Genomic DNA, 12,871 nt, shown 5'->3' on the forward strand with positions numbered 1-12,871 from the left:
CACACACACACACACACAAACATGCACACACAGGTTTTTAATGTGGACAACAACTTTTGATTACTTAAGAGTATCCACCACAAACATAATGCTGACTCTAATTTCCCCATTTTCTTGTGTTCTTTGTTGTTAGGCTATAAGCATAAATCAACATAGCAACAATTTCTGTCTCAATAACATTCAAAGTTCCACTGTGAAAGCTATAAATGGTTGACAACCGTCTGGCTATTATTGGTGTGACACATTCAAACATTTCCTGTTTGATGGCCCTTCCAATACAACCAGCATCCCAACTCGAGCCCTTCCTCTCTGTCTGCCAGTCTGTCCATTGCCCTCTTTACTGATATCTGGTATGTGTCATTCAATGGTTTCAACCCAGACTACTACTGAGTCATCACTTACCAACATCCTCCAAACATCCCCCCAGCCCCAAGCAACATTCTGCTTCTCATATATAGCTTAATCAAAACCAGACTGAGTGAGTAAGCTAAGGAGAGACAGACCCACTCCCAACTAGTACATCTATGGCGGTCATATACTCAGCTGTTCCAGTGTATACACACCAGCCTATTACTTACATAGAAATATGTTGTATGAAAGGTGCAATTCTCCTATCATTTACATGAACGTTAAACTAGGCATAGTGCTTGAATATTACTCCCTGGCTATTAGGATGTCAGGTGGTTTTCCACTGACAGCTCAAGAGTGACAGCTCCATAATGTGCAGTTTGGACTACTCAGTCTGTACCCTGTCATATTCTTTCTATCCCCCACTGCAAGATGTTCCAAAGGTCTGGAAATTCATGAGTATCAGCAGCTGAGTGCACAAGATTAAGACCTTTCCTGCCAGATGCTTTTGTCTACCAGTGAAAACAAAAGCCAGGGAGTCAAGGTAAGGAATCCATTGCACCACACTCCTGTGTCTGATATGAGCAATTTACTGTAAGCAAGTTGAGAGGCCTGGGTGTCTGCTGTCCTGTCCTTGGAGATCGAGGGTGCGAGAAAGGAGTTGAGAAAGGAGGAGAGAGAGGGAGAGAGGCAAAACAACCACGATGCCAGGAGGCACCCATCTGGGAATCATCAGACACTGCTCCATCTCTACTCCCCCACTGATCAAACATGTAAACAGCCCTCCCCCAAAATATACACAAGACAAGGTAGTTAACTTTTCTTTTTCGCTTTGGTGTTGTACTGCCATTCCACAGTGCATCACAGCAGACCCGCCAACAACATCGCAAATTGTTTCAGAAAGAGGATGGCAGTGTAATGTTGCAGTTTGTTAACGTTTTAAATTATCTTGAACCCTCATACAGGGAATATGCTCAGCTGCCAAGGTTCTCCATTTCCCAGTTTACCTGCTTGTTCTTGTACTTCTTCAGGTAACGAGGGGACACCAGGCACTCGGGGTTGATGTCGGTGGTGATTGGCTCGGCAATGAACTGTGGGTCTGGGTTCATGTGCTGCATTTTGAGGAAGGACAGAATATTCTGGACTTCGAGGTTGTAGGAGCTGTCGGCCATGGTCTTTCCTTTAGAGGCCAGTCGGCATGCAGCCATCCAGTGGGCATACTGCTTTTCCTGGTTAGTCAAGACACGATGACTTAATGGTTGGGCTGTGGGTGCAAATTACCCTCTCAGTACTGCCAATTTGACAGATTTAAAAACACTCAACAAAATAACAGGAGAATACTGTGTTGTAAGTGTGCATTATTTTCATTCATTCATTATCCAAACCGCTTATCCTGCTCTCAGGGTCGCTGGAACCTATTCCAGCAGTCATTGGGCGGCATGCGGGGAGACACCCTGGAAAGGCCGTCAGGCCATCACAGGGCGCACACACACACACACACACACACACAGAGGGCCGGATTAAATGGATAGATTACACTAGGCAGAGCATTTTTCTTGGGCCACCCCTCTCCCCCAAACAAGCACATTTTGACACTTTGTAAACAAACAATATTACTTTTAACTGCCACATAGTTATTATGGTTAATTAGTTAGGTATATATTTTTGTTTATTATTATCTATTTATAGTTTAAAATATTTTTTGTTAAATATTTTTCATTTAGATCAAAAGTTGATGTTTTTATCCATCTGCCTGGGCCCCCCTGTGGCAATTAGACCCTAGGCAGCTGCCTAGTTTGCCTATGCCTAGATCCGGCCCTGCACACACACACACAAAGACCTAGGGACAATTTAGTATGGCCGATTCACCTGACCTACATGTCTTTGGGTTGTGGGAGGAATCCGGAGCACTTGGAGAAAACCCATGCAGACACAGAGAGAACATGCAAACTCCATACAGAGGATGACCTGGGATGACCCCAAGGTTGGACAACCCCAGGATTCGAACCCAAGACCTTCTTGCTGTGAGGCGACCGCGCTAACCACTGCACCACTATGCCACCATTATTTTGAATTATTTAAATCCACATCAAATGTGTTTGCATGTCTAACATTATACAGGAGTCCTCCCGCCAGATGGGAAGAGTGAAACTCACCGTATCACACCGAAGCCAGATTTCATTCATGCCATCAGCCACTGGGATTAGCAACTTGATGTTGAATTTCTGACCGGAGATGTTGACATCTGGAGTTACCTCACAGCCTACATAGAGGAGCCACAGAACAGGGGCAAGGAAAGGTGGTCAGAGGTCACATTGATTCTTCACATACAACCTCATGGATCACATACTCGTGTCAGAAAAGAGAGCTGCATTCTTGTATATGTGCGTGCATACACTTCTTTTGTATGTGTGTGCGCACATGCGAGAGCATGCGTGTGTGTAAGAGAGAGTCTGTGTAAACTGTACATGTATTCTTTCATGTACCTCTAAGATTCATTTGGAGAGCAGGTGTCCCATGTGCCTCCTCTTTGCTCTTGTAACAGGAAATGGTAATATCCTTGAACGTACACCAGTACTGCTTATAGCCTTTCAGTGTCAGTTTCTTAGGCCTGGATAGAATACAATTTATAAAAAAAAAAATTTAAAAAAGAGAGAGAGAGAGAGATGTCAGACTTCAAATGGGAAAAATATATTTCCATCACAAGTGGCTGAGAGTAAGGCTGAGAAAGGGGGGACAGCATGCAAGTACAAGGGAGCGAGAGACAGGAACAAAAGAGAGCTCTTTAGGGCTTTGCAGGTCTCACTGCGAAGTCGGCAACGTGAATGCAAGAGTCGCCAGCATCGCGCTTGAACATTAATGAAAGACCATTATACAGGGAAATGCTTGCTATCCCCCCCCACGGATTATAGTCTATGGAAAAATAAACCACAAGGGCCATCTGCCTGTCAGCAAGGGCTCATAGACAAAAAAATCAATATATCTTAAAAGTTTGGTACAGCTTGCAAGCAGTTTCCAAAGCCAGTTCTAAAACTCATCTTGCAAATGCCCTTTGGCTGCTAATGCTGCTGATTACACCAACACAAAACCGATAACAGCCCTCCGATTCAGACAGAAAGCCTCATTTCCTTGATTGCACAATACCTGATACGACATCTTTTAAGCAAATGTAACCTTTACTGATATTTGCATACATTTGTGTTTCAACAAAGCACAGTTATTGAGCGTGGTGTGTTGTTGCATGAAGTATTCTGGACTCACTTGAAGACTTTGACATAGTCTGCTAGCTCTGGAATGGATGTGATGTCACCCTAGGAAGAGGGGGGAAAAAAACCAAAGCATAGTTCGTTCAAGTCCAATAGATTTTTGAATTGAAGAATGAGATGTGGTTGAGCGTGACCAACACAGTGACCCCCGCCTCAACTTCCAGGTTTCCAATATCATCACTCATTGTGGTGTGCTAAGCCAACACTGCTTATGTACAGTTTCCTATGATAAGCTGTATAAATGTTACAACTTTTCAAGGCGATGCAATCTGAACAATGGAAAACGTGTCTTCCTATTCAGAATGTAGCTTTTGTTGCTTTAATTCAGTGTCAGTAAGCTCACATTCTCAGTGCAAAAAATAGTGAGAAATGTATAACTAGCATTCAGTGGGGCTCCTTTCACTTGGGTTCAGTGTGTAGTATGCGAGTTGGTCACAGATTCTTTATAAAATCTATTGATCATAGCAAAATCTTGAGTTCAACATAAGTTTAACACAGAATCGACTAAAAAAAAGCTTTCAAAATGGAGGATACATGCAGACCAACACATTCAAAAGTCAGATATATCGATTCCAAAGCTTAATAAAAGTATTCCCTATTGTGACAGTGAGGATATGGCAGTTATCATACCAGTGTGTTGGACGTCTTTCCTCCCTCTAAGGTAATTTCCAGGTCTGACAGGGCTGCGTCCACTTCGTCTACCTCCTTCTCACTGTTATTCATGTGGTTGTCTGAAGACATGATTGACAGCTTGTTGATGTGATACTGCAGAACAGAGAGAGAAACTTAGTGAGCCCATTTTCTCTATGAGGGATATGACAGCATTTTCATATGGCCTGCAAGCCATTTTCCATCGCAAGGAATCTACGAATATAGTGCAGCAAATGAGAGTGGGTGCACTACATAAAATGTGTCGTTATGTCTGCACTGAGATTAAGCAGTGACACAGCTGCATATATTTCCTGGACTTTCCACACCTGTGTGAGAACCCTCCTGCACACAGATCAAGTGGGCACATGGTTCTTCACATTCACTAACCCTCATCTTGGCTATCTTATGAACTAGCAGGTGTATACCAGACATACTGGTGAAAACAGTCCAGTTCTGGGGATTAAGGGGTTATGGAAATCCAGTCTTCTGGCAAACTTGGCTGTCCCAGCATCTTGTTCAACAATTCTGCTGATTTCTACACAGCTTCAAGTTTTACACGTTGCTGGCGAGCAACCACCCATCTTTTTCATGTAAAAACCAAATCAGTCTGGGATAATCGCCTAATAAATACTTTAGGGGCTTGTTTGGACTTTATGTTAGCAAGAGGTGGCAGTGTGTATCATGTAAAACTGGCTTAAAACAGGTCTATTGAGCTTATCTGTTAAATGATGTTTGTATCTAGCAGAGACAATAGCTTCAGGATGAGGGCTAAGGAAAGGGAATCAGAGACGATAATTTACTAAAGGGAAATGAGTGGGAGGGTCTGGACAAAGCATTCTCAGCACATCCTTGGTCTTGTAACAGAACAATAAAGTTGTCTTTACCAGGAACACATGTGAGGCAAAGGCAACAGAATGGGGATAAAGAAGCTGTACACTTTAGTAACACTGTAAACAACGCATCAACTCCTAAGAATTTGACCATTACAGAGAGCCTTGCTTTGGTTTCCCTCTTGCGTGAGTCACCGACACTAAATACAACTTGTTGACAATGGTATTTATAATGTCAACCCTTCACTCCCAACCCCCTCCATATTTGAATGAACAGCTGTCAAGAGAGAGAGAGAGAGAGTGAGAGAGAGAGAGATTTGAGGCAATGGCCAGCTAAGGTTACAGAAAGTGGGACAAAGGGCCATGCCTCTTCCTCTCACACCTATGCTCTACTAACAGTAGCTGTGGTTACATGCACACTTTCCCCCCCATTCTGACGGAAATCATTCCGATCGAATATTTCAGCTCTTTTACATGGGATGTGATCTAACAGTCTGGTGTTTACATGCACCGGCACATTTAATGTGAACAGCAGTGTGATATGGGCGTTATCATCTTAGATTAAGGCAGGTAAGGGAAGTTGGCAAGTCAGATCCGTAACCTCGGGATAAGGACCGGCTCTGGCGGGCTGTGGTGCGAAGCGGGCCTGGGCTCACGCCGCGGCTGGGGGAGCAGCCGCCCACCTCGCTCCGCTGTCGGAAAGCACAGTGCGCGGCCCATCTCGCGGGGCCCCCTTCCATCTGTAGCACATCTGCGAAGAGTTTGTATCAAAAACAAACTCTCCACAGAGGTCCAAATCGGCTTGGAAGCCGCCATTTTTTTGGAAACGGAGAAACGTACACCCCCGCGCATTTGCATCAAGACAGAGGACATGCGCAGAAAGAACACAGCCAGAAAGTAAGCAGATTAAATCGTTTACATGGTACAATTTTTCTTTTGATCGCTTTATGAAAAGGTTTAAACTACCCCTCTGCAACTGATTGAAATTTCAGTAGGTTTGGGCCTGTTTATTCTGATTGAGGTGTTTACATGGAGCATTTTTATTCTGTTTGGGGCTTATAAACTGATTATAATCATAATACTAGGCTCCATGTAAACGTAGCTAGTGTCCTAAACTTGCTCAAATGGAGAGGCAGGTGTGTATGTTGGTAGAAGGGTGGGTGAGTGAGGATATGAGGGTGTTTTCATGCGTAGTTCCCAACAGTCACATAAAATACAGAGTTGGAAAGAAAAAAAAATTCATAAAAATCTCGTATATCAAACTCATATCGGACATACTTGGTACTGTATCTTTGAGAATCAATTCAGTGCAGGTGTATGGAGGAGAAAATATACTGATCCAACTGTTAAAAACTGCGATTATGAACAAATTGTATGAGACTAAAGGAAACCCTCCTTCTTTTGTAAGTCTAAGCCTGTCTGTATTGGAATGTCCCACTACCCGAAACAGAAAATCTCTCTTTCCCTCAGTGACAGTAGTGATTTAAGGCATATTTTTGCAGCAATGCATTTTGATCGGACGGTTATCACTACACTGACTAATGACAATAATAACATCAATACATTATCACCATGTCATTTTAAAGTCCAACTTTGTGGGCCTACAGCACATTTAATAACGAGGAAAGTATTCACAAGAAGATCATCAGTAAATATATGAGAATCTACCCATGAAACAAAACCAGTAACACCCCCCTGTTCCGTTTTCTAATTTGTAGAAGTTGACAATCCTTTCCATGTGTGAGGAGAAGGAAACCATGCTGAATGATCAACTTTGCCTTAACAGTCTTCTGTGGTACATGGTTGTGGCTATGAAGCCATTTACTGACCTTAATAAGTGGAGCTAAAAATTATACCAGCCAAATTCACACATCCCGGGGATAACCTGCTAGAAGTAGCCGGCAACCACTGCAAAGTTGGGATAATCACTTTTTCTTTAATTAGACCCTAGTAACCATTCTCCAGAACCATCCCCCTTAGTTTGGTTCAACCCTCCCACACCCTTCCCATTCCTCATCAGTGAAACCTTAGCCGTAGACCTTGGGCTCGTACTAGCCAGCTGAAACACACAAGTGAGCTAGCATTGTGCTAACAGACAGGTCGCGACAGACTAGCCTCCAGTCTAAACACAACACTCAGATTAGCATCTTAGCTCCTTTCTCAGAGGGCGGGGAACTGGAAACCAGTTGAGCGTAATTATAACCAGTCTCTGATGAAGCACACCTCACACCTCAGGGTGTGAGCGGGCATTCAGAGGAATGTAAGCAGGTCTGTCAGACTCTGGCTAGCTGGAGTGGGTGGTCTAAGTGGAAAGGCTTGCTCCTGTGACCCAAGATGCTCTATAATTACCCTGAGGGTGAGGACAGGGTGGCGTCCCTAGGTCTTGGCACCCACATTTTATGGGGGTCGGAAATAGCAGGGGCACCAACCCCTAGTCTGAGAAGAGCAGATCGAGGGGGCAAAGGGGGCTCACATTTATCTCACTTCCATTAGCCTATAAATTAACGCGATAAACCTCTTCCTACTACACTTACATTACGCTGTTCAAAGAAAAGCAGCGATGTGTGTGATGTCTCTGGCAGTCTTTTCAAGACTAGACCAGCTTTTGGAAGAGGCTGAGTCTCAACAAGGTGTTAGGAGTCTTGTAATGTAAGCAGACTAGCTGTGTGAGTGGCCAGTTCAGCAAATGCACTCGTGTCAGTGCACACGTTGTTGATCTACTGCAAACACTCTCTACGCAAAAGCTTTTTGACTCGGTTGGCTCTATGGAAGAACTTGTTCAGCTGAATTACTCAGTACTAGATGTTGTTTGGATGAACTAGATGCTGGGAACCATAAAGTGTATTGAATTCTAAACCAAATTTTATTCCATGTATGTAAAATGCATTTATGAGCATAATGAACTCTGCAGTCTAATTTACAGTCTAATTTGCAAAACATTTTCAAATCTGAATAGAATATATTCCTACGTAGCCCCCCCCCACCTATTATGACCATTAAGTAAGCCAATCAATATCCAAAGTCTGAGGTCTCATATAGTAAGCAAAGATATGTAGTATTTCATTTAACTGAGTAGGGCAAATGAGTTAGTGTCTTCTAAGTTAACCGTAATGAATCCTTCATAAAGGATGTTTCGCTAAAATACCTAGTGATACTGTGGCATATTGAGCAGCCCACTGAGAGTGTGGGTGATAATACCCTTATTAGCTCCTTCTGCAACAATATGCAACAGCCAAGTTTAAGTATGCATGCCACAGCAGAATCGGCAACTATTACCTCTGCTCTGGGCTGAAAGCCAATCCAATTCATTAGCTTGTGGTTGAGGAGGCAATGGGCCAATGAGAAAAAAAAACTGCAGGTTCTCAAACTGCAGACACTGTCAAAGCAATACTGAACCACGCTAATTTAGCTTGCACAAAGACACAAACACACACTTGTTGCTACCTGCAGGGCAGCAAACATCATCATCTCCTCCTCGGTGCACTCGATTTCCTCCAACAGGATAGCCCACTTGGCCTGCTCATAGAGCTGGTTGACCCGGATGGCATCGTACTGCAGGGAGGAACCGGAGGTAATGGTTTAACACACTAAGATAAAAGACTGTATGCGCGCGCGCACACACACACACACACACACACACACACACACACACACACACACACACACACACACACACACAGACAGTATGGAATCAGACCAGGGGGACAGTTAGAAACAATACAAAATATCAGATGGGTAGGGTTTTACTGTATCATGAAAATTAAAATAACAGTAGCAAAACTGTCAATCACAAAAAAATATTCCAAATATCCTCCAGTGGTCGCATATACCTTTGGGCACTCAGTACAAAACCTGCCCGCACACATAGAACATAAAAATAACTTCGTTTTTGAAAATACTAAAGCAAGTAAGAAGTACTTCCTTCTAGTGCTCCTTAGCCTACCAGCTGTGGTATGGGTGTTGATAGAGCTCTTTGGAAACCTTCAGAGAAGACAGCTATTTACACATATATGTTGTCTTTTTTTCAGATAATAGTAGGAGAATCAAAACGGCCCAATGTGTCTTTGTGGTATGTCCTTGATAAATCTGCTGGTAGATTTAAAACTGTTACGAGCTGCTCAACCGTATAGCATTATGGAAAAGATGAGAGGCACTCAAGATGCCTCCCATGAACCTGTTCATGAAGAGTTCCTGGGTCTCACCTTTGGGTTGAGGTCAAAGAAACTGTGGTATTTAAACCGCAGCAGGAGCACCTCATTTTCCTTCACGTCCTGCTCCATCAGAGACCTTGACGAGTCCAACCACCTGTAAAGACAACACACGTGACATTCTCCACTTTGTACCGAAGGTTAATATAATACTTTTCAGGGTGTACAAAAGACCCAAAGTTGTGTGTCTGTGAAAAGAGGGGGAAGGAGGGGCACTTGAAACTTTATGCCACACTGCACATCATTTTCTCATTTAGGGCCCTCTGAAATATATTTCCAGAAGCTATACTATAGCTCCACCCCTCACAGCATTTTACACAAGATTCTTTTTACCTTTTTACCAGTTAAATACATAAGCGGTATATCCGCAAAACACCACTTTAACATAGACATGTTGAGGCACACCAAGTTCAGCTCACCCTTGGTTGATCTTGGCCTTATCCAGGAGGGACTGGGGTTTATAAAGCTTGACCAGGATGTCTGGCGAGGAGATCGGCTGGCTGACAGCGAGGATGCTGGGATTTCCCTCGGAGAGGGGGCTGTCCCCAAACCAGGCAGTGGTGGGCGACAATGGACTACCGTCCCTGGAGTCATAGGTGGGGGTCATGGTCTTACTATACAGGCCTGGGCTGGAGTAGATACTCCCTGGGGAAATGGAGTTGAAAGTCAGTCACTTGTGGAAGACAAAGTGCAGAGAAAATAATACCATCATGAATCAATCAATCAATCAATCAATCAATCAAACAACGATAACACACTCTGCCACGTCCACCTCTTTTACTGACACACTTAAATGTTCTAACCAAATATCAAAATTCATTTCAAGGGTGCACATTCACAAAACAAAAACAAGCACCTGTGGGGGGAAAAAAAAAGTGAATACTTTGTTTTTAACAACAGCACACACTTGCAGCTTATAGCTAGGACAGCTAGCGGTAAACAATACACTATGACTACCAGCCAGCACTTTGCAGATGAGTGGCTCCAACTATTGTCCTTTTTGATGCTGGTGGGACTGATGCAAGTCAGCATGCAGATGATGCGCAGTATGATCAGGATCATCCACCTGCTCACAGTGGAAAACCCTGCAGGAGCACACCGCACACAGCAAACGACAGCACAACCAGCCTCAGATGGAGGAGAGGGGATGGGGATATGGGAGGACACATGAACCGTAGCAGTGATGTAGATATGCAATGAATTGGGGGGGAAAAATAAATCACATCATTTTAAATTTAGTTAATTGACTTGAGTCTCAGAGTATGGTGAGTGCTAACGTGCACTTAATGTCTGTTGCATGAATAAAATTGAGTCTGGATTTTGGCTTGTTATGCAAAAATAGATAAACCAGCAAAGTGAAGCAGTTCCATTTCCTGTTGGCTGATCCCATGGAGTATTTTTGGCCCCATACTGTCCAGTCCTCCTTTCCCTCTGTAGGACCTTACTCATGAAGCAACACTGGCCAAACCGCTAAATCTTTTCTAAAACAGGAAGAGGACTCAGAGTGTGTGTGTGTGTGGGTGCTGAGGTCATGAGAAAAGGGTGCAGGCCACGGCAACACATCAAAACAGGAGGAACTTGTTGTCTTGTGGTCATCTCAAGGCTTCTCCCTAGCACTGAGTTTGTCAATGTCAGGGAGAGTACTCCCATCTCCCATATGGTCTCCTAAGGAATCCTAAATATCCAGAGAGGGAGAGTGTGTATATATAGAGAGCGAGCAGGCAGCCCAATGAAAACACAATCAGGCAGCCCAACGTGTTTACCCCCCCCTCATCCTGTTGACTCTGAAACAGTCTTAAAGGTATGATGCCTTGACTCTCTAATCCTCTCCCACTGGGGAAGAGAACTGGGTGAGGATGGAGGGAGCTGGACCACCCGGGGGGCTGTGAGACCTGGTTGTAAACTCTGAGAGGGTCATCGACAAATTAAAATGTCTCTTGAGTATGTGACTTTTACACACAGCTTCTGTGTGGGCTGTTGGTTGAAGAGTGTACCTAAAGACACTTTCATCCATCGGTAATGAGCATCATGATCACTACAATATCAGCACCAGGCACCAGACAAACATCCAATAACATTTTTGTATTGAGTGAACACAAAGTTTTGTTTCCACTGGTAATACTTCGAGGCTCCTATGAGCTAAAAAGTGATCAGCTGTTCAACAACACAGTCAGCAGGCAAAGTGGGCAGACCTGAAATAGCCGTATGAGGGGGTGAGCTTTGAGCTTAATGGGCGGCAAAGCCATTATCATGTGACCACACAAATCAGCTGATTTCCTCTCTGGAGGCAGTCAGGTGACTTAGCTGCTGGCATGAATGTTATGGCCTGTCAGGTGACTTGAGCACTCCTGCTGTAGGGGGTGTGAAGGATAGGCGGGAGGGGAGGGAGGAAGCAGTGCAGAGGAGAAGGAGACAGAAGATGAAGAAAGCTTACCTTTGACAGGTCCAATGTATATTATCTCAGAGGCTAGGATGGAAAAGGGGAAAAATAACAAAGACAGATAGGAAAGGAGTGAAGAAAAGCATCAGAAAAGAGGGGGAGGTCATCAAAATGGACAGAATAAGGAGATACTGAAAACACAATATTGAAAGGAAAAGGTGGGAAAAAGAGAGAGAGAAAAAAGATAAAAAGAGGAATACAAGGGGCGCCTGGGTTGGCATAGCAGTCTATTCCGTTGCCTACCAACACGGGGCTCGCCGGTTCGAATCCCCGTGTTACCTCCGGCTTGGTCACATGTCCCTACAGACACAATTGGCCATGTCTGCAGTTGGGAAGCTGGATGTGGGTATGTGTCTTGGTCGCTGCACTAGCGCCTCCTCTGGTTGGTCGGGGCACCTGTTCGGGGGGAGGGGGAACTGGGGGGGAATAGCGTGATCCTCCCATGCACTACATCCCCCTGGCAAAACGCCTCACTGTCAGGTGAAAAGAAGCGACTGGCGACTCCACATGTATTGGAAGAGGCATGTGGTAGTCTGCATCCCTCCCTGGATCGGCAGAGGGGGTGGACCAGTGACCGGAATGGCTCGAAAGAGTGGGGTAATTGGCCACGGGATACAATTGGGGAGAAAAAAAAAAGGGGGGGATACAAAAACGAGGAGGTCCGAGTCATTTCCAAGGGCAGCGCCAGCAGCCAACCTCAGAGTGGATGACTCAGTTTGCCCTTGCTGCAGACGGAGAACACCATGGCATGACCAATGACGGTTTCCATGCATTCATAGCTACCAAACAACACAACGTGGCTGACTGCAAACCCAGGCAGGGCGTTGGTCAACGTGACCCGGCCCTGCATGTGTAGCACAGCAAAGATGTAATAGTTCTTGGACATGCAGGGCGTATGTTCCTCCAAGGGATAATCATATACAATAGACACTGTAGATGTGATAAGCCAGCTGGGACCAATAAGCTGGCATCACAGCCACAAACTTACACTTCGACTTAGTCACAGGGAACAGCTGCGGATTAGTAACACGGCTTTTCCACTGTCATCAACAATACTGAGTGTCTCATTACACGAGTGCTTGGACCGACATGAGAAATCTAGTTTTATCAAAGGGACACAGTTCAAGA

The 12,871-nt window shown here is 44.5% G+C and overlaps 1 protein-coding gene across 3 annotated transcripts in view; it reads right to left on the bottom strand.

The window, feature by feature from the left end:
* fermt2 (FERM domain containing kindlin 2) overlaps positions 1-12,871 on the bottom strand; it is a 53,745-nt gene that overhangs the window by 12,764 nt on the left and 28,110 nt on the right. For 2 of the 3 annotated variants that reach the window (XM_056295558.1, XM_056295557.1), the window contains exons 5-12: positions 9,723-9,948; positions 9,298-9,400; positions 8,540-8,647; positions 4,245-4,379; positions 3,610-3,659; positions 2,835-2,959; positions 2,505-2,611; positions 1,356-1,577 (exon numbers count right to left, since the gene is read on the bottom strand). In XM_056295558.1, the coding sequence (XP_056151533.1) occupies positions 1,356-1,577; positions 2,505-2,611; positions 2,835-2,959; positions 3,610-3,659; positions 4,245-4,379; positions 8,540-8,647; positions 9,298-9,400; positions 9,723-9,948 (1,076 nt within the window). Of the gene's footprint in view, positions 1-1,355; positions 1,578-2,504; positions 2,612-2,834; positions 2,960-3,609; positions 3,660-4,244; positions 4,380-8,539; positions 8,648-9,297; positions 9,401-9,722; positions 9,949-11,737; positions 11,771-12,871 lie in introns of all 3 variants that reach the window. The other variant, XM_056295556.1, reaches the window with a different exon arrangement.

Source organism: Lampris incognitus, chromosome 16, assembly GCF_029633865.1.
Source record: "Lampris incognitus isolate fLamInc1 chromosome 16, fLamInc1.hap2, whole genome shotgun sequence".
In the NCBI taxonomy this organism is placed as follows: Eukaryota; Metazoa; Chordata; class Actinopteri; order Lampriformes; family Lampridae; genus Lampris; species Lampris incognitus.